Below are 21,002 nucleotides of genomic sequence, written 5' to 3'. Positions count from 1 at the left end.
GGTGGTGATAGTAATAGTGGTGGTGGTAATAGTATTGGTGGTAGTGGTAATAGTGGTGGTGGTGGTAGTGGTAGTTGTGATAGTAGTAGGGGTTGTGGTGGTTGTGGTGGTGATAGTAGTAGTAGTACTAGCAGCGGTGGTGATAGTAGTGGTGATAGTAGTAGTAGTGGTGATAGTAGTAGTAGTAGTCGTCGTAGTAGTAGTAGCAGCAGCAGCAGCAGCAGCAGCGGTGGTGATAGTAGTGGTGATAGTAGTAGTAGTAGTGGTGGTGGTGGTGATGGTAGTAGTAGTGGTGATAGTAGTGGTGGTGATAGCGGTAGTGGTGATAGTAATAGTGGTGGTGGTGATAGTAGTAGTGGTGGTTGTAGTAGTAACAGTGGTAGTAGTAGTAGTGGTGGTGATAGTAATAGTGGTGGTGGTAATAGTATTGGTGGTAGTGGTAATAGTGGTGGTGGTGGTAGTGGTGATGGTGATAGTAGTAGTAGTAGTCGTCGTAGTAGTAGTAGCAGCAGCAGCAGCAGCAGCGGTGGTGATAGTAGTGGTGATAGTAGTGGTGGTGATAGTAATAGTGGTGGTGGTGATAGTAGTAGTGGTGGTTGTAGTGGTGGTGGTGGTAATGGTAGTGATAGTAGTGGTGGTGATAGTGGTAGAGTGATAGTAATAGTAGTGGTGGTAATGGTAGTGATAGTAGTAGTGCTGATAGTAGTAGTGATGGTGATAGTAGTAGTGGTGGTGATAGTAGTAGTGGTGATAGTAATAGTGGTGGTGGTGATAGTAGTAGTAGCGGTGGTGATAGTAGTAGAGTGATAGTAATAGTGGTGGTAGTGATAGTGGTGGTAATGGTAGTGGTGATGGTGGTAGTAGTAGTACAAAACAAGGAGAAGTACAAAATAAATCTACAGAAGCACTACTTAACTTTGTGTGTACCACCTCTCTTCTCAACCTCTCAGGACATAGACGCTGGAGCTCTGTCCTACACCTTGATGGGTCTGAAGAAGTTCACAGAGTACAGCATTAGAGTGGTGGCCTTCAACAAGCACGGCCCGGGAGTGTCCACAGGAGACATCACCGTCACCACCCTGTCTGATGGTAAGCAGGGGACAGATGAAGGAGCGGAACTCTTCCTCTCTCATAGGAGAAATGGGTAGTCTCCTTTCTGAAGAGGAAGATGTTAAAGACCTGGTGTGTTGAGGTGATCTCTCTTGAGTTCTAAAGAGTAAAACACCTTGTTTTTACCCCTACAGTCCCCAGTGCCCCTCCTCAAAACCTCACTGTGGAAGTTCACAACTCAAAGGTAAGCACAAGTCAGCCACTTCTCTTTAGCACGCAGACACTCTCCCTACCTCTCAGGTGATGTGATAGCTGTGGGTCTACCCCTGTTTTCCATGCCATTAGCTCTTGCCAGTGGGCTCAGATCACATACAGACTGCTAGCGTTGTGCTGGAACCCTGTATCGATCCACCCAGCCAGCGGCTGGAGACTGGGCCTGTCTGAAGGCTTTCGTCTCTCTCTATCACAACTCCTACAGCCTCACACATCTAGAGGCTCATCTCACACAGGAAGGTTTTCTATCCAGCTCACTTGTGTCCGTTTGTGAATGAGTCAGGAGTCAGGACCTCTTGCTGCTGCAGCACATGGCGGTGTATTTACTACCACTATAGAGATGGCGGTGTATTTAGTACCACTAGAGAGATGGGGGGTGTATTTAGTACCACTATAGAGATGGGGGGTGTATTTAGTACCACTATAGAAATGGGGGTGTATTTAGTACCACTAGAGAGATGGGGGGTGTATTTAGTACCACTATAGAGATGGGGGGTGTATTTAGTACCACTATAGAGATGGGGTGTATTTAGTACCACTATAGAGATGGGGGTGTATTTAGTACCACTATAGAGATGGACGGAGTGTATTTAGTACCACTAGAGAGATGGGGGGGTGTATTTAGTACCACTATAGAGATGGGGGGTGTATTTAGTACCACTATAGAGATGGGGGTGTATTTAGTACCACTATAGAGATGGGGGATGTATTTAGTACCACTATAGAGATGGGGGATGTATTTAGTACCACTATAGAGATGGGGGTGTATTTAGTACCACTATAGAGATGGGGGTGTATTTAGTACCACTATAGAGATGGGGGTGTATTTACTACCACTATAGAGATGGACGGAGTGTATTTAGTACCACTATAGAGATGGGGGTGTATTTAGTACCACTATAGAGATGGGGTGTATTTAGTACCACTATAGAAATGGGGGTGTATTTAGTACCACTATAGAGATGGGGGGGTGTATTTAGTACCACTATAGAGATGGGGTGTATTTAGTACCACTATAGAGATGGGGTGTATTTAGTACCACTATAGAGATGGGGGGTGTATTTAGTACCACTATAGAGATGGGGTGTATTTAGTACCACTATAGAGATGGGTGTGTATTTAGTACCACTATAGAGATGGGGTGTATTTAGTACCACTATAGAGATGGGGGTGTATTTAGTACCACTATAGAGATGGGGGTGTATTTAGTACCACTATGGAGATGGGGGGGTGTATTTAGTACCACTATAGAGATGGGGGGGTGTATTTAGTACCACTATAGAGATGGGGTGTATTTAGTACCACTATAGAGATGGGGGTGTATTTAGTACCACTATAGAGATGGGGTGTATTTAGTACCACTATAGAGATGGGGTGTATTTAGTACCACTATAGAAATGGGGGTGTATTTAGTACCACTATAGAGATGGGGGGTGTATTTAGTACCACTATAGAGATGGGGGGTGTATTTAGTACCACTATAGAGATGGGGGGTGTATTTAGTACCACTATAGAGATGGGGGTGTATTTAGTACCACTAGAGATATGGGGTGTATTTAGTACCACTATAGAGATGGGGGTGTATTTAGTACCACTATAGAGATGGGGTGTATTTAGTACCACTATAGAGATGGGGTGTATTTAGTACCACTATAGAGATGGGGGTGTATTTAGTACCACTATAGAGATGGGGGGTGTATTTAGTACCACTATAGAGATGGGGGGTGTATTTAGTACCACTATAGAGTTGGGGGGTGTATTTAGTACCACTATAGAGATGGGGGGTGTATTTAGTACCACTATAGAGATGGGGGTGTATTTAGTACCACTATAGAGATGGGGTGTATTTAGTACCACTATAGTAGCACGGATTTAGAAATGGATTCAGTCTGACTTGCATCTAGAACTGGTTTGTGACCTTATTTGTTCTGTTTACTGGTCAATCAGATCAGGTTTTGCTTTGTTCTTCCTTTGTCAGACTTGTCCTGTATGTTACTGTTTGATACCAGTAATGAATGGCCTTATATGGATGAATATCATTATAAAATGCATTTCTAATTAGATTAAAACACAAAATGCAATTTCTCATTTTAATTGTTTAATTTGCTCTGTCCTGTGGGCCGTGTCAGTCAGCCAGGCCTGAGGGGTGAAAACTAACATACAAGGGGAAGTGTAGTCTCAACATGTGAACCACAACCCCCCCCCCCTCAATTTAACTTGTATTTTAGAGAAGGGGGGAAGGGGTGAGGGGAAAGAATGTAGCTGAAATAAGAACGCACTATAAGAGAATGGAAATGAACTAATTGAACACACTTAGCACAGATTTAATTAGTGCTGTTCCCCCAACTCACAGATGTGTGTTAATGTTGGCGCGCCTGTGTGTGTTTTTGTGTGTGTGTGTGTGTGAGCGACAGTGGTAGTGTTAATTAACTCCTCTCTCACGCTGAGTTCCCCCCACCCGTCCCTTCACACACACACACACACAGTCTACAGTATCTCTCCTCCCTCCTTCCACACCATCCCACAGTGCACTGCAGGGCCTGCAGCTAAGGACCTGAATCTATCGCTCTCTCTCTCGCTGGGAGCCACTCCTCTCACCAGGGCTCCTCTCACCAGGGCTCCTCTCACCAGGGCTCCTCTCACCAGGGCTCCTCTCCTCCACTCTTTATTTATTATGAATGTCTTTATTTCCTCCTTTCTCCAACAGACAGCCTGTTCTCTTCTCCTTCACCACTACATTACACTCTAACATCAGTCTGTTTTAAGACTGGTGTAAGGCTTTGTAAGGCTGGTATAAGACTGGTGCAAGGCTTTGTGAGGCTGGTATAAGACTGGTGCAAGGCTTTGTAAGGCTGGTATAAGACTGGTGCAAGGCTTTGTGAGGCTGGTATAAGACTGGTGCAAGGCTTTGTGAGGCCGGTGTAAGACTGGTGCAAGGCTTTGTGAGGCTGGTATAAGACTGGTGTAAGGCTTTGTGAGGCCGGTATAATGTTGCCTTTTGACCTTACACCAGCCTTGGTCAGGTTAGCCCTGTGACGTCAATGTCACAGCGAGTGGTGTTACTGTGTATTGCCATAACCACCCACTCATTGCCCTGGTGTGATTTTTATCTGCAAAGTCCTGTGGTTGTCATTCCACCTCTAAAGTCAATGGTGGTAGCTAGAGATTATTCAGTATTGTCCTTGGGTTGGGCTCGAATCCATTGCAATTCAGGAAGTGAAATGACATTTGTGAATGGAAAAAGTTGACATTGAAAACAGTGGGTCAGTTTTCTGTGAATATGACCATTTCCCTGTGGTTCAGCAGTAGAAACTGTAACCCCCCGTGTCTTAGACTATGTACTCAGTGTGTCGTTCCACCCCCCTACCCAGAGTATCTTGGTCCGGTGGCAGCCCCCACCACCAGGCGCCCAGAACGGCGAGATTACTGGGTATAAGATCCGTTACCGGAAAGGGACGCGGAAGAGCGAGGCGGCAGAAACCACGGGAGGCACCCAGCTCTTCCAACTCATCGACGGTAAGCTCTCCTATAATACCAAGTCACGTACTCATCACGTACTCATCACGTACTCATCACGTACTCATCACGTACTCATCACGTACTCATCACGTACTCATCACGCACTCATCACGTACTCATCACGTACTCATCACATGACTCATCACGTACTCATCACATGACTCATCACGTACTCATCACATGACTTATCACATGACTCATTGTGGAGTTGAATTAGTCATGCACATGCAATATCTTCCATGGGAAATAATGTGATTATTGATTAGCGTGTTCTAAAACAAGTCTAGTTTTCAGATAGGCCGAAGACTCTGTGGCTACTGCTGGTAGTTTAACTTTTAGCCAATTGGAAGTTTCTAAGTTGAATACTGTGGTCCCATAGGACCAGATGTTGTATCACTGGAGCGGTTTTCATTTGAGCCTTTTGTCTGGCGTGTTGCTTGGAGTCATCATTTTCCTTCATCGTCTGTGTTACTTCAGACAGTCACCTGTTCTCCACATCTCACATCCAAACTGATATTATACCGTTACTGTAGTACAATAGATATCAGACTGTAGCGACGGCAATGAATATTACATGTTGTCTCAGCAACTTTTCTGGCCCCGTCTCACGCTGTGTGGTGCAGCATCAAAGAGAATACACACTTGAAAGTCAAACCCGATTTATATTTGGGGTGCAACATGGGTGTTTGTTGGTTCAAAGGCATTTAAGCTAGAGATTTTCTTTCTAGAGCCTTGGAGTCCTGGAGTGTCTGGGTGGTTTTCAGCAGTCTGCCTCAGGGACAGCCCGTAGTAGTGAAGGGAGAGACGACACGATTAGCATTTAGCGTCCAAACAGATAAGTCCAATCCGACTCTTAAGAAAATGTTTGCACCAGTTAGCGCAGATACATGTTCTTTAAAGACAGCGGGCGGTTCCCACCACTTTGAATTTCCAAAACACACCCGTGGCGGTGATGTAGCCGACCCAGCAATGTGGCTGGGATGGTGGTCCAAGCAGGGATCCAGCTCCACACACTCCTCCAGGAGTGAACAGTCTCCTCTTTCTTCTCTGAGTTTTCTATCGGGAACGGCTTGCTTGGGCTACATTCAAACTGCTCATGTGTAAATTCCCCCACAGACGCGTCGTGATCAATGGCAGAAGGTTCATCTCTATCAAACCCATTGGATTGGAAAGAGGAAAATGTTAATTGCGCCACGACGACGAGTTCTCTCTTGATCCCACCCCTGACAGAGTTATAGATTTCCCTTCACACAAGCAAAGAAATATTGGACTTCCTCTTGAAATATTACAGCTTCAAATATTTAGTGTGTCTGCATGCCCAGCTCGATGAGTGGCGGAGTGAGGGATGCACTGCTAGTACATCCTTTAAGAAGCCCACTGAAAGGAACGTTGGGACAGTTTTCTAACTGCAGAAACTGATGGACCCAGCCTGTGGCTGATTCTGCACACAAACCCAATTACATTTCTTGGTCTGCCTGTCAAAAGAGCGCACTACTTGTTCACTTCGCCTCAAACATTTCAAAGCACTTGATTGAGGGGGGAGTGAACAAGATGAGGGCGCACTTTGGGTAGAAGAGGGAGGAATGGAACTGGGCTTCCTGTCTGACTCTGACTGATTTTCTGTCTGTGTGTTGTTGTGGTCAGGTCTGGAGCGGGGGACAGAGTACACGTTCAGAGTATCAGCCATCACAGTGAACGGCTCCGGGCCCGCCACAGAGTGGAGCACCGCAGAGACCTTCGAGAGCGACCTGGACGGTAAAACGTTTTCCTTACCTCTCTTCCCTTAATACACTGACCAGTCAAATCCCTCTACCTCAGCCCTGATCCTTACCTCTTCCCTTAATATACTGACCAGTCAAATCCCTCTACCTCAGCCCTGATCCTTACCTCTTCCCTTAATACACTGACCAGTCAAATCCCTCTACCTCAGCCCTGATCCTTACCTCTCTTCTCTTAATACACTGACCAGTCAAATCCCTCTACCTCAGCCCTGATCCTTACCTCTCTTCCCTTAATACACTGACCAGTCAAATCCCTCTACCTCAGCCCTGATCCTTACCTCTCTTCTCTTAATATACTGAACAGTCAAATCCCTCTACCTCAGCCCTGATCCTTACCTCTTCCCTTAATATACTGACCAGTCAAATCCCTCTACCTCAGCCCTGATCCTTACCTCTCTTCCCTTAATACACTGACCAGTCAAATCCCTCTACCTCAGCCCTGATCCTTACCTCTCTTCCCTTAATACACTGACCAGTCAAATCCCTCTACCTCAGCCCTGATCCTTACCTCTCTTCCCTTAATACACTGACCAGTCAAATCCCTCTACCTCAGCCCTGATCCTTACCTCTCTTCCCTTAATACACTGACCAGTCAAATCCCTCTACCTCAGCCCTGATCCTTACCTCTCTTCTCTTAATATACTGAACAGTCAAATCCCTCTACCTCAGCCCTGATCCTTACCTCTTCCCTTAATATACTGACCAGTCAAATCCCTCTACCTCAGCCCTGATCCTTACCTCTCTTCCTTTAATACACTGACCAGTCAAATCCCTCTACCTCAGCCCTGATCCTTACCTCTCTTCCCTTAATACACTGACCAGTCAAATCCCTCTACCTCAGCCCTGATCCTTACCTCTTCCCTTAATACACTGACCAGTCAAATCCCTCTACCTCAGCCCTGATCCTTACCTCTCTTCCCTTAATACACTGACCAGTCAAATCCCTCTACCTCAGCCCTGATCCTTACCTCTCTTCCCTTAATACACTGACCAGTCAAATCCCTCTACCTCTCTTCCCTTAATACACTGACCAGTCAAATCCCTCTACCTCATCTTCTCTTAATATACTGACCAGTCAAATCCCTCTACCTCAGCCCTGATCCTTACCTCTTAATACACTGACCAGTCAAATCCCTCTACCTCAGCCCTGATCCTTACCTCTCTTCTCTTAATATACTGACCAGTCAAATCCCTCTACCTCAGCCCTGATCCTTACCTCTTAATACACTGACCAGTCAAATCCCTCTACCTCAGCCCTGATCCTTACCTCTTAATACACTGACCAGTCAAATCCCTCTACCTCAGCCCTGATCCTTACCTCTTCCCTTAATACACTGACCAGTCAAATCCCTCTACCTCAGCCCTGATCCTTACCTCTTCCCTTAATACACTGACCAGTCAAATCCCTCTACCTCAGCCCTGATCCTTACCTCTCTTCTCTTAATATACTGACCAGTCAAATCCCTCTACCTCAGCCCTGATCCTTACCTCTTAATACACTGACCAGTCAAATCCCTCTACCTCAGCCCTGATCCTTACCTCTTAATACACTGACCAGTCAAATCCCTCTACCTCAGCCCTGATCCTTACCTCTTCCCTTAATACACTGACCAGTCAAATCCCTCTACCTCAGCCCTGATCCTTACCTCTTCCCTTAATACACTGACCAGTCAAATCCCTCTACCTCAGCCCTGATCCTTACCTCTTAATACACTGACCAGTCAAATCCCTCTACCTCAGCCCTGATCCTTACCTCTTAATACACTACAACCCTCTATTAATGTGGTCTCATTGCTACCTTTATATTTATGGTTTAGTTTTAATGTATTTTAATGTCTTGATTCTAGTCTAAAGTATATGGAGTGTTTAATATTTGTTGTGTTTAATTTCTTTATTGTGTTATAATTTGAGGTAAGTTTGATCTCCTGAGTTTTCCTCCCTCCAGAGTCCAGGGTGCCAGACATCCCCAGCTCGCTACATGTGCGCCCGCTGGTCAACAGCATCGTGGTGAGCTGGACCCCGCCGGAGAACCAGGACATGGTGGTACGAGGCTACACCATCGGCTACGGCATCGGCAGCCCCCACGCCCAGACCATCAAGGTGGACTACAAGCAGCGCTACTACAGCATTGAGAACCTAGGTGAGCACACCCTGTTGTTGCCCTCTGGGTTGTTGCCGTCATAGTTGATAGTGTGTTGTTGTGGAACCATGTTCTTGATGCATGCCTGTGAACAGTCTTTGACTGCATGGCTGGCTGTGCTTCATAGTGTCCTGTAGCCTACTGTAATTACAACATGGTTAGGGGGGACCACTATGATAATGTTGCATAATTTAGCTTTTCATTAAAACCCCAACGAGAGAATGGGTTTCAATATACACCTTTTGTCAAGATGATGAATATCCTGATCCTATGAGGAGAGGGTCTCAGGAGTCTGGACTTGATTAGCTACATTATTTCATAACGCGCTCTCTCTCTCCCCCTCCCTCTCTCCCCCTCCCTCTCTCTCCCTGGCCCTCTCTCTCCCTGGCCCTCTCTCTCCCTGGCCCTCTCTCTCCCTGGCCCTCTCTCTCCCTGGCCCTCTCTCTCCCTGGCCCTCTCTCTCCCTGGCCCTCTCTCTCCCTGGCCCTCTCTCTCCCTGGCCCTCTCCTTCCCTCAGACCCCAGCTCCCACTATGTGATAACCCTGAAGGCCTTCAACAACGTGGGGGAGGGGATCCCTGTATACGAGAGCGCCATCACCAGGCCACAGTCAGGTAGGACATCTACACAATACCCCTACACCCTGAATACTGGAGTAATGGAATGGTCTCATGGACACACCCTAAATAGCCTTACCAATGAGATGTTCACTAATACCCTCCATACTGGACTGGTGAAATGGTCTTTTAATGGAGAAGTTGTTTCATCCATAAAAAACGTATGCTGGTATCGTTTCTGTTTGCTGCCATATTTCAGTGAGGAGTGAGAAGTCATTTAACTCCCTTAAAAAAGGAATCTGACTGTAGTCTTTGACCAATGTTACATCACCACCACCATCATCATCATCGATAAATATACCCTGACGTGGCTTGACTCTAAATAACTTCAGAGATACGCTTACTAAAACCTAATGTGTTTTTTATTTGACCAACTAGAGCCTTGACTTTATATTAGACATTATTCCTCCTGCATTCATATGGTGCAGTTTACCTTCCATCAGACCTGATCATCAGACCTGATCGTCAGACCTGATCGTCAGACCTGATCGTCAGACCTGATCGTCAGACCTGATCGTCAGACCTGATCGTTAGGATCAACTTGTCAGAGAGCATCTCTGACCTGCCATTCTCTCTGTGGTAATTGACTTTCCCTTTGTCACAAATATCACTGCACAAAACAAGTGGTCCCGGCTCATCTCAGGCCTGTCTCCCAGAGAATAATAAGGAAATACCCTCCAATCCAGATTTCTCTAATCTGAGGACAGCTACTCAGACAATTAGCTGATATTTAGGTCACAATACCAAATGCCAACAATTGAACACAAAGTATGAATTGCTAGCAGGAAGTCGCTGCTCAACATAGCTCTGTAGAGTATGCCACATTTTTTGACACCCGTAAGATGAGGGAACTAGGAGTGTAGGCTGTACCCTGTGTCGAGGCACCCCCAGGGAACTAGGAATGTAGGCTGTACCCTGTGTCGAGGCACCCCCAGGGAACTCGGAGTGAGGGCTGAAACCCATGTCGACTTTAAGCCAACCCCTTGTCACCCCCTCTCTGTTTTGATGAGCCAGTTTGTCTGTACTTGCACTCCGCTATCCCAGCATGCACTGCTGTGCAGGGACAGGATACCGGATGACTGAAATGGCATCAACATGCTGCAGGGGGCAATCCACACACACACACACACACACACGCACACAGAACACACACACACACATACATACATAGCACTGTGCAGAAGCGCGCACGTACACGCACACACCCTGCTGTGGCTTTGGCAACCCTCTGTCAGATCCAGCTCTCCTCTCAACACAGAACCAAAGCCCTCCAATACAGTCTGCAGTTTGAATACACCAGTGAGTTGCTCCACGAGCATGTTCATTGGATGAAAAAGTTTGGAATAAAAGACTGGTTGACCTAGATAATGTTTTGACTTAAAAGAAGTTGGGAGAAGTTGGAAGACATCTAGGAGTGTTGTTTAGGGACTGATGTATTATAGTAAATATCCAGTGGGAAGATAACCTTGGTGCAAAACATATGCAGGACTGACTTGAAAAGGAGATTTTCAATCTCAATGTGACTTTCCTTTATAAAGCATAAATCAAACCAAAGCAGAATAAAAACCTTCTCCTATATGTGGCATCTGATAACTGACTGAAATACGTGGAGGGGGGGTTTCTTTTTGACAGGTAGGAACATTTAATTCAGAGCACTGTAGGCTACTAAACCCAGGCTGGTACAGACTACTGCTGCAGACACACAGTTCTCAGAGTGGAAAACAGATGCCATTTCCATGCCACCTAAAACCACACCGTGTTTCCAGGACCACCTCCATGCTTCCCAGAAAGAGAGAGAGACACACACACACACCAGTGCAATAATGAGCATGCACAATGACTTGTAAAATGGAGCGGGGAGGAGAGAGGGAGCTGGATAGAGGGGGGGTGAGTTTGGGGGAGGTAGGCTACACCAGATGACTAGAGCTTTTTCTAATTACCACTGGACCCTGGTCAAAATCTGGAGTCCAGGGCTGGCGCAGAGCATGGCGTAACAGCCTGACCAGCCTGACAAGCCTGACCAGTCTGCTCATTGCTGCCATCTTGAAGCGTTTAGTTGGCATTGTGGCGACTTGAGCCAGGGAACCACTTGTTACTGCCTCTCTCACAACACCAGTGTTTACCATGCGTCCATAATGAGTACACACACACACCTCAGCAACCCCCTGGAGGACATTGTAGTGAGGGAAGCAGGTGGTTGGACATGTGCTCACAGTGGCTAACTGTGTTTAGTTACATAACAGAGGTATCCTCCATCTGTAAAGAGACGTGACCAGGGTAACATTCTTTAGGGAGGTATCCTCCATCTGTAAAGAGACGTGACCAGGGTAACATTCAGTAGAGAGGTATCCTCCATCTGTAAAGAGACGTGACCAGGGTAACATTCTTTATCCTCCATCTGTAAAGAGACGTGACCAGGGTAACATTCTTTAGGGAGGTATCCTCCATCTGTAAAGAGACGTGACCAGGGTAACATTCAGTAGGGAGGTATCCTCCATCTGTAAAGAGACGTGACCAGGGTAACATTCTTTATCCTCCATCTGTAAAGAGACGTGACCAGGGTAACATTCAGTAGAGAGGTATCCTCCATCTGTAAAGAGACGTGACCAGGGTAACATTCAGTAGGGAGGTATCCTCCATCTGTAAAGACACGTGACCAGGGTAACATTCTTTAGGGAGGTATCCTCCATCTGTCAAGAGACGTGGCCAGGGTAACATTCAGTAGAGAGGTATCCTCCATCTGTAAAGAGACGTGACCAAGGTAACATTCAGTAGGGAGGTATCCTCCATCTGTAAAGAGACGTGACCAGGGTAACATTCAGTAGGGAGGTATCCTCCATCTGTAAAGACACGTGACCAGGGTAACATTCAGTAGGGAGGTATCCTCCATCTGTAAAGACACGTGACCAGGGTAAAATTCAGTAGGGAGGTATCTTCCATCTGTAAAGAGACGTGACCAGGGTAACATTCAGTAGGGAGGTATCCTCCATCTGTAAAGAGACGTGACCAGGGTAACATTCAGTAGGGAGGTATCCTCCATCTGTAAAGAGACGTGACCAGGGTAACATTCAGTAGGGAGCAACTATATCATTAAGTAACACAGACATAGATGATGCTAATCAATCCCAGATAGAACAGACATCACTAATCTAATCAATCCCAGATCAGACCATAATTTATCTAATCAATCCCAGATAGATCAAGCATCACTACATTATTCATAGGTAAAGACCAAGTCAATCCATTTGAAGTTGTCAAAACTCCCTTTCATTGGCGTTTAATATCCCTCGCCCTTGACACACGAGATCCGCTGATAGGCTACATGAGCAACAATGAACAGATGAATAATTCCCATTTCACTTATTACATGCATAGAGTTTGAACACAGCGTCAGTGTAGGGCTTTTCCTTGTGAGTGACATGGCTCTATATACAGTCCTATTGTGATTCAGCTATAGTAAATGTAAAGTAGTGCCTGTATTCACAGAGACACTGTAAAGTAGTGCCTGTATTCACAGAGACACTGTAAAGTAGTGCCTGTATTCACAGAGACACTGTAAAGTAGTGCCTGTATTCACAGAGACACTGTAAAATAGTGCCTGTATTCAGAGATAATGTAAAATAGTGCCTGTATTCACAGAGACACTGTAAAGTAGTGCCTGTATTCACAGAGACACTGTAAAGTAGTGCCTGTATTCACAGAGACACTGTAAAGTAGTGCCTGTATTCACAGAGACACTGTAAAGTAGTGCCTGTATTCACAGAGACACTGTAAAGTAGTGCCTGTATTCACAGAGACACTGTAAAGTAGTGCCTGTATTCACAGAGACACTGTAAAGTAGTGCCTGTATTCACAGAGACACTGTAAAGTAGTGCCTGTATTCACAGAGACACTGTAAAGTAGTGCCTGTATTCACAGAGACACTGTAAAGTAGTGCCTGTATTCACAGAGACACTGTAAAGTAGTGCCTGTATTCACAGAGACACTGTAAAGTAGTGCCTGTATTCACAGAGACACTGTAAAGTAGTGCCTGTATTCACAGAGACACTGTAAAGTAGTGCCTGTATTCACAGAGACACTGTAAAGTAGTGCCTGTATTCACAGAGACACTGTAAAGTAGTGCCTGTATTCAGAGACACTGTAAAGTAGTGCCTGTATTCTCAGAGACACTGTAAAGTAGTGCCTGTATTCTCAGAGACACTGTAAAGTAGTGCCTGTATTCACAGAGACACTGTAAAGTAGTGCCTGTATTCACAGAGACACTGTAAAGTAGTGCCTGTATTCAGAGACACTGTAAAGTAGTGCCTGTATTCAGAGACACTGTAAAGTAGTGCCCCGTTTTCAGTCACTGTAAAGTAGTACCTGCATTCAGAGACACTGTAAAGTAGTGCCTGTATTCAGAGACACTGTAAAGTAGTGCCTGTATTCAGAGACACTGTAAAGTAGTGCCTGTATTCAGAGACACTGTAAAGTAGTGCCTGTATTCAGAGACACTGTAAAGTAGTGCCTGTATTCAGAGGGACACTGTAAAGTAGTGCCTGTATTCAGAGGGACACTGTAAAGTAGTGCCTGTATTCAGAGGGACACTGTAAAGTAGTGCCTGTATTCAGAGGGACACTGTAAAGTAGTGCCTGTATTCAGAGGGACACTGTAAAGTAGTGCCTGTATTCAGAGGGACACTGTAAAGTAGTGCCTGTATTCAGAGGGACACTGTAAAGTAGTGCCTGTATTCAGAGGGACACTGTAAAGTAGTGCCTGTATTCAGAGGGACACTGTAAAGTAGTGCCTGTATTCAGACGGACACTGTAAAGTAGTGCCTGTATTCAGAGAGACACTGTAAAGTAGTGCCTGTATTCAGAGAGACACTGTAAAGTAGTGCCTGTATTCACTAAAGTAGTGCCTGTATTCAGAGAGACACTGTAAAGTAGTACCTGCATTCAGAGACACTGTAAAGTAGTGCCTGTATTCAGAGAGACACTGTAAAGTAGTGCCTGTATTCAGTCACTGTTTAGCCTTGCAGTCCGAGACCTTCTTATCAATAATGAAAGAAAGCATTCTTCTTTAAAGGTGTGGTAAGTCAGTATGGTATTTGCATTTTTGATCTTGTTGTTCTGTTGCACTGTTGTCTTTCCAAAATAAATTCTGAAGCCAGGTGGCTAAATGTTACTCTGTTGACCTTTACTAGAGATGACTGTTGACCTTTACTAGAGATTACTCTGTTGACCTTTACTAGAGATTACTCTGTTGACCTTTACTAGAGATTACTCTGTTGACCTTTACTAGAGATTACTCTGTTGACCTTTACTAGAGGTTACTCTGTTGACCTTTACTAGAGATGACTGTTGACCTTTACTAGAGATTACTCTGTTGACCTTTACTAGAGATTACTCTGTTGACCTTTACTAGAGATTACTCTGTTGACCTTTACTAGAGATTACTCTGTTGACCTTTACTAGAGATTACTCTGTTGACCTTTACTAGAGATTACTCTGTTGACCTTTACTAGAGATGACTCTGTTGACCTTTACTAGAGATGACTCTGTTGCACGTTCCTTCTAGTTGTAGCTTTCCTTTGAGTGATTATCCATCTTTACTTAGTGTTGATTATGTTGAACACAACAGCCCTGGATCAAATCCGTGACAACAAATCGGTATTTGACCCAAGTCTGATCAACAACAGCCCTGGATCAAATCCGTGACAACAAATCTGTATTTGACCCAAGTCTGATCAACAACAGCCCTGGATCAAATCCGTGACAACAAATCGGTATTTGACCCAAGTCTGATCAACAACAGCCCTGGATCAAATCCGTGACAACAAATCGGTATTTGACCCAAGTCTGATCGACAACAGCCCTTGTATAGACAGTAGAAAACCTTGATGTAGCCAATAGCCATGTCTGTTGATCTAATAGAATTTTCTCTCTTTCTCTTCACCCTTCCCAATCCCCTCTCCTCCTCCCTCATTTTAATAACTCATTAACATATTTTCTACCCTTATTCGTAACCCCCTCCCTCTCTCTCTACACCCTGTTTCGTTTGGACCGGTCTTGCTTTTTTCTTTTTATTTTTACCTCGCCACAAAACACACTTTTTTGGTTTGTAATTTCTTCCCTCTTTTCCACCATGTTCTGTTTGCCATCTGTTGTGAACCTGGTGTGTTGGTAACTGCTGGCAGACCCCATAGACCCTGATGTTGATTTGTATGAACTCTTCCATGCGCCATACACACCAGTACCAGACCCCACCCCCATGCTACCTCCCGTGGGCGTACAGGCCTCGGTGCTCAGCCACGACACCATCAAGGTGACCTGGGCCGACAACTCTCTGCCCAAGAACCAGAAGATCACGGACGCACGCTACTACACGGTGCGCTGGAAGACCAACATCCCCGCCAACACCAAGCTCAAGGTACGGTCACGGGGACGCAGCAGCATGGCCCGCAGGGCCCCGTTCAAAACAACACAGCTTTATTATTCCCTCACGGTTCATTTTAAAGTAGAAGGTGTCATCAGAGCACAGCATAGTATATGTATTCTACCACTATGCCATTCTAATCATCAGTGTGTTCAGCTATCCCACTAGCAGGGTGATGAATCAATGTGAAGTAATCCCACCCACTAATTACATGAGGTTCAAACGTCTCTCAGTCCTTCCCATATACATGCCACAGTCCTTCCCATATACATGCCACAGTCCTTCCCACAGTCCTTCCCATATACATGCCACAGTCCTTCCCCATCTACATGCCACAGTCCTTCCCCATCTACATGCCACAGTCCTTCCCATCTACATGCCACAGTCCTTCCCCATCTACATGCCACAGTCCTTCCCATCTACATGCCACAGTCCTTCCCATCTACATGCCACAGTCCTTCCCATCTACATGCCACAGTCCTTCCCCATCTACATGCCACAGTCCTTCCCCATCTACATGCCACAGGCCTTCCCATCTACATGCCACAGTCCTTCCCCTCTACATGCCACAGTCCTTCCCCATCTACATGCCACAGTCCTTCCCCATATACATGCCACAGTCCTTCCCATCTACATTCCACAGTCATTCCCATCTACATGCCACAGTCCTTCCTATTTACATGCCACAGTCCTTCCCATCTACATGCCACAGTCCTTCCCATCTACATGCCACAGTCCTTCCCATCTACATGCCACAGTCCTTCCCATCTACATGCCACAGTCCTTCCCCATCTACATGCCACAGTCCTTCCTCATCTACATGCCACAGTCCTTCCCCATCTACATGCCACAGTCCTTCCCACAGGCCTTCCCCATCTACATGCCACAGTCCTTCCCACAGGCCTTCCCCATCTACATGCCACAGTCCTTCCCACAGTCCTTCCCCATCTACATGCCACAGTCCTTCCCACAGTCCTTCCCCATCTACATGCCACAGTCCTTCCCACAGTCCTTCCCCATCTACATGCCACAGTCCTTCCCCATCTACATGCCACAGTCCTTCCCCATCTACATGCCACAGTCCTTCCCACAGGCCTTCCCCATCTACATGCCACAGTCCTTCCCACAGGCCTTCCCCATCTACATGCCACAGTCCTTCCCCATCTACATGCTACAGGCCTTCCCATCTACATGCCACAGGCCTTCCCACAGTCCTTCCCCATCTACATGCTACACAACAGAGATGTTCAGCACTAACGTTTATAGTCTCTCTGAAAAAGGGAATATCTTTAACAAATAAATTGCATTGATTGCACTGTCATTAGTCAGTGCACTGCATTCACTCAGGTTGTGAATGTGGCATAGTATGGCATACAACACAGAAAGACAAACCCTTCAACTAGGTGTAAGAGATGCTATAGCATCCTGCCCCTAGCTCAATTAAGATCATTACTTATCTCCCTCAACAAGATTAGGTGTGTGGTGGGGGGTCAGAATACGAATAAAGGCTGTGTTGTTTCATAGGTGGTTAAACAAGGACAAGACAGAGGTCTGGGGAATGGGGGCCTGACAATGCATTCTGAATACAGACTGTTCTGATTCAGCAGTTAGTCAATCCCTATTCTGAACATACTGTATCCATCACCTAACATGGGACTGGGACATGGGACTGTCAAGATTCAGAATTTTTTAAATGTTTTATTTAACTAGGCAAGTCGGTTAAGAACAAATTCTTATTTACAATGACGGCCTACCAGGGAACAGTGGGTTAACTGCCTTGTTTTGGGGCAGAACGACAGATTTTTACCTTGTCAGGTCAGGGATTCGATCCAGTAACCTTTAGGTTACTCTCTAACCACAAGGCTACCTGCCTCCCCCCAACATAGAGGTGCTAAAAGGCTAGTCTGGTTATTGAAAGCGGATGTAGATGCTAAAAGGCTAGTCTGGTTATTGAAAGCGGATGTAGATGCTAAAAGGCTAGTCTGGTTATTGAAAGCGGATGTAGATGCTAAAAGGCTAGTCTGGTTATTGAAAGCGGATGTAGATGCTAAAAGGCTAGTCTGGTTATTGAAAGCGGATGTAGATGCTAAAAGGCTAGTCTGGATATTGAAAGTGGATGTAGATGCTAAAAGGCTAGTCTGGAGCGACTGCAGTCACTGTTAGCGCAATGCAACACATTTAGGACAACCAGGTGATGTTGATGCTAATTAGGGGTTGGGGTCAATTGCATTTCAATTCGGTCTATCCAGGAAGTGAATTGAATTTGAGAATTGCTAAAAATCCAGTCAAAATAAATGGAGATTTTCAAGTCTGAAATTAGAATTTTGAATCATCTCCTGAATTGTCTGGATTGAAATGGAATTGACCCCAAACCTGTTAGTCACCCTGTGTTGTTTTGTAGAAAGGCATTGTTCACACTGGACAATTATTCTCACCTTGTTGTGCTCGTCCCAGCTGTCAGAAATGCCTTCCTGTTTCACACACACACACACACACACACACACACACACACACACACACACACACAGCGTGTACCTACATTATTGAACAGATGGCTCCTCTCCACTCAACTAAAAGGATAGGATGTTTTTCTCTCTGTGACATCCTGGATGACAGATTTGTCTTGTTTAGTACACTACAGGACGTGGCTAGCATCACTGGGACAGGCTATTTAGAAAGCTAGGACCTGAACTAGCCTTCACCAGGAGACTCTGACTACCCAGGGTCTAGATTAGACTGCTGGGCGTAGTGAGGAAATGGGCTTAATAAAGTGATCAGAAGTATTTTCATCGCTGCTCGTCATCTTGTCTTTATTCAAACGGTGTCCACTGTTTTCATGTTATACCAACTACGTTTCAGGTGTTGTTTTGGGATAAATAGCCTTCATTTAGTTTATCCGGCATTTTTTATGTACAGAATGTATTCACACCCCTTGACTTACTCCACATTTTGTTGTTACAGCCTGAATTCAAAATTGATAACATATATATATATATATATATATATATGTGTATATATATAGTATTCACACCCCTAAGTCAGTACTTTTGTAGTATCACCTTTGGCAGTGATTACAGCTGTGAGTGTTTCTGGGTAAGTCTCTAAGAGCTTTCCACACGTGGATTGTATAACATTTACCCATGTATTCTTTTGTAAATTCTTCAAGCTCTGTCAAATTGGTTGTTGATCATTGCTAGACAACCATTTTCAGGTCTTGCCATTAGATTTTTAAGTATTTTAGATTTAAGTCAAAACTGCAACTCGGCCATTCGGGAACATTAACAGTCTTCTTGGTAAGCAACTCCAGTGTAGATTTGGCCTTGTGTTTTAAGGTATTGTCCTGCTGAAAGGTGAGTTCATCTCCCAGTGTCTGTTGGAAAGCAGGCTGAACCAGGTTTTCCTCTTGAATTTTGCTTGTGCTTAGCTTCATTCAGTTTCTTTTTTTATCCTGAAAAACTCCCCAGCCCTTAACAATTACTAGCATACCCATAACATGATGCAGCCACCACTATGCTTGAAAATATGTAGAGTGGTACTCAAGTATTGGATTTGCCCCAAACATACTGTTCCTAGGCCGTCATTGAAAATAAGAATTTGTTCTTAACTGACTTGCCTAGTAAAATAAAGGTTAAATAAATAAATAAATATAACACTTTATATTCAGGACAAAAATGTAATTACTTTGCTACATTTCTTGCAGTATTACTTTAGTGCCTTGTTGCAAACAGGAAACATGCTTTGGAATATTTCTATTCTGTATAGGCTTCATTCTTTTCACTCTGTTATTTAGGTTAGTAGTGTGGAGTAACTACAACGTTGTTGATCCATCCTCAGTTTTCTCCTATCACAGCCATTAAAACTCTGTTACTGTTTTAGAGTCACCATTGTCATGGTGAAATCCCTGAGCGGTTTCCTTCGTCTCCGGCAACTGAGTTAGGAAGGACGCCTGTATCTTTGTAGTGACTGGGTGTGTTGATACACGATCCAAAGTGTAATTAATAACTTCACCATGCTCAAAGGGATATTCAATATAGTTTTTTTCCTTTTTTAATTTACCCATCTACCAATAGGTGCCCTTCTTTGCGAGGCATTGGAAAACCTCCTTGGTCTTTGTGGTTGAATCTGTGTTTGAAATTCACTGCCGACCTGAGGGACCTTACAGATAACTGTATGTGTGGGGTACAGAGATGAGGGACCTTACAGATAACTGTATGTGTGGGGTACAGAGATGAGGGACCTTACAGATAACTGTATGTGTGGGGTACAGAGATGAGGGACCTTACAGATCATTGTATGTGTGGGGTACAGAGATGAGGGACCTTACAGATAACTGTATGTGTGGGGTACAGAGATGAGGTAGTCATTAAACAATCATGTTAGACACTATTATTACACACAGTGAGTCCTTTCAACTTGTGTGACTTATTAAGTTAAATGAAAAGCTGAACGCTTGAAAGTCTAAGTATTCAATTTCTTTGTTTATGGAAAGCCTAAATAAGTTTAGGAGTAAAAATGTGTTTTTTTTGTACTTTGTACTTTGACATTATGGGTTGGAAACACTCTGATGGGTTTGGTCAGTGACAAAACATCTCAATGGAATCCATGTTAAATTCAGGCTGTAACAGCAGAATGTGGAGCAGTCCAGGGGTGTGAATACTGTGAAGGCCCTGTATTATTCATGGCTCTTTATTTAAAGATGCATGGAGCAGGTTTCTGCTTTGAAGCACTCTGGTTCTGTTGGTCTTGTGGTCAAAGTCTGTACCTTCCATTATGAACTGTTTTTCTGTGTGTACTGTGTGTGTGTACTGTGTGTGTGTGTGTACTGTGTGTGTGTGTACTGTATGTGTGTGTGCGTGTTTGTGTGTCTGCGTGTGTGTGTCTGCGTGTGTGTGTGTGTCTGCGTGTGTGTCTGCGTGTGTGTGTGTGTCTGCGTGTGTGTGTGTGTCTGCGTGTGTGTGTGTCTGCGTGTCTGTGTGTCTGCGTGTGTCTGCGTGTGTTTTCAGACGGCCAACACCACCAACCTGAGCCACATGGTGACGGGCCTGAAGCCCAACACGCTCTATGAGTTCTCTGTCATGGTGACCAAGGGCCGGAGGACCAGCACCTGGAGCATGACGGCCCAGGGAACCACCTTTGAGACCAGTAAGAGCACACATACACAGGCATACCGAGTACATACACACACACACACACACATACACAGGCA

General features: G+C 45.0%; 1 protein-coding gene across 16 annotated transcripts in view; it reads left to right on the top strand.

Annotated features, from left to right (window-relative positions):
* Positions 1-21,002, top strand: part of LOC139384372 (neogenin 1a) — a 215,625-nt gene that overhangs the window by 177,258 nt on the left and 17,365 nt on the right. For 9 of the 16 annotated variants that reach the window (XM_071129098.1, XM_071129102.1, XM_071129099.1 and 6 more), the window contains exons 11-18: positions 951-1,089; positions 1,245-1,294; positions 4,695-4,839; positions 6,487-6,597; positions 8,569-8,763; positions 9,281-9,376; positions 15,558-15,790; positions 20,800-20,938. In XM_071129098.1, the coding sequence (XP_070985199.1) occupies positions 951-1,089; positions 1,245-1,294; positions 4,695-4,839; positions 6,487-6,597; positions 8,569-8,763; positions 9,281-9,376; positions 15,558-15,790; positions 20,800-20,938 (1,108 nt within the window). The remainder of the gene's footprint in view (positions 1-950; positions 1,090-1,244; positions 1,295-4,694; positions 4,840-6,486; positions 6,598-8,568; positions 8,764-9,280; positions 9,377-15,557; positions 15,791-20,799; positions 20,939-21,002) is intronic. The other 7 variants (XM_071129106.1, XM_071129103.1, XM_071129104.1 and 4 more) reach the window with 1 other exon arrangement.

This window comes from Oncorhynchus clarkii, chromosome 26 (genome assembly GCF_045791955.1).
Source record: "Oncorhynchus clarkii lewisi isolate Uvic-CL-2024 chromosome 26, UVic_Ocla_1.0, whole genome shotgun sequence".
NCBI lineage: Eukaryota > Metazoa > Chordata > Actinopteri > Salmoniformes > Salmonidae > Oncorhynchus > Oncorhynchus clarkii.
The sequence above is the reverse complement of the archived record's forward strand: the minus strand, read 5'-3'. Positions and strand labels throughout refer to the sequence as shown.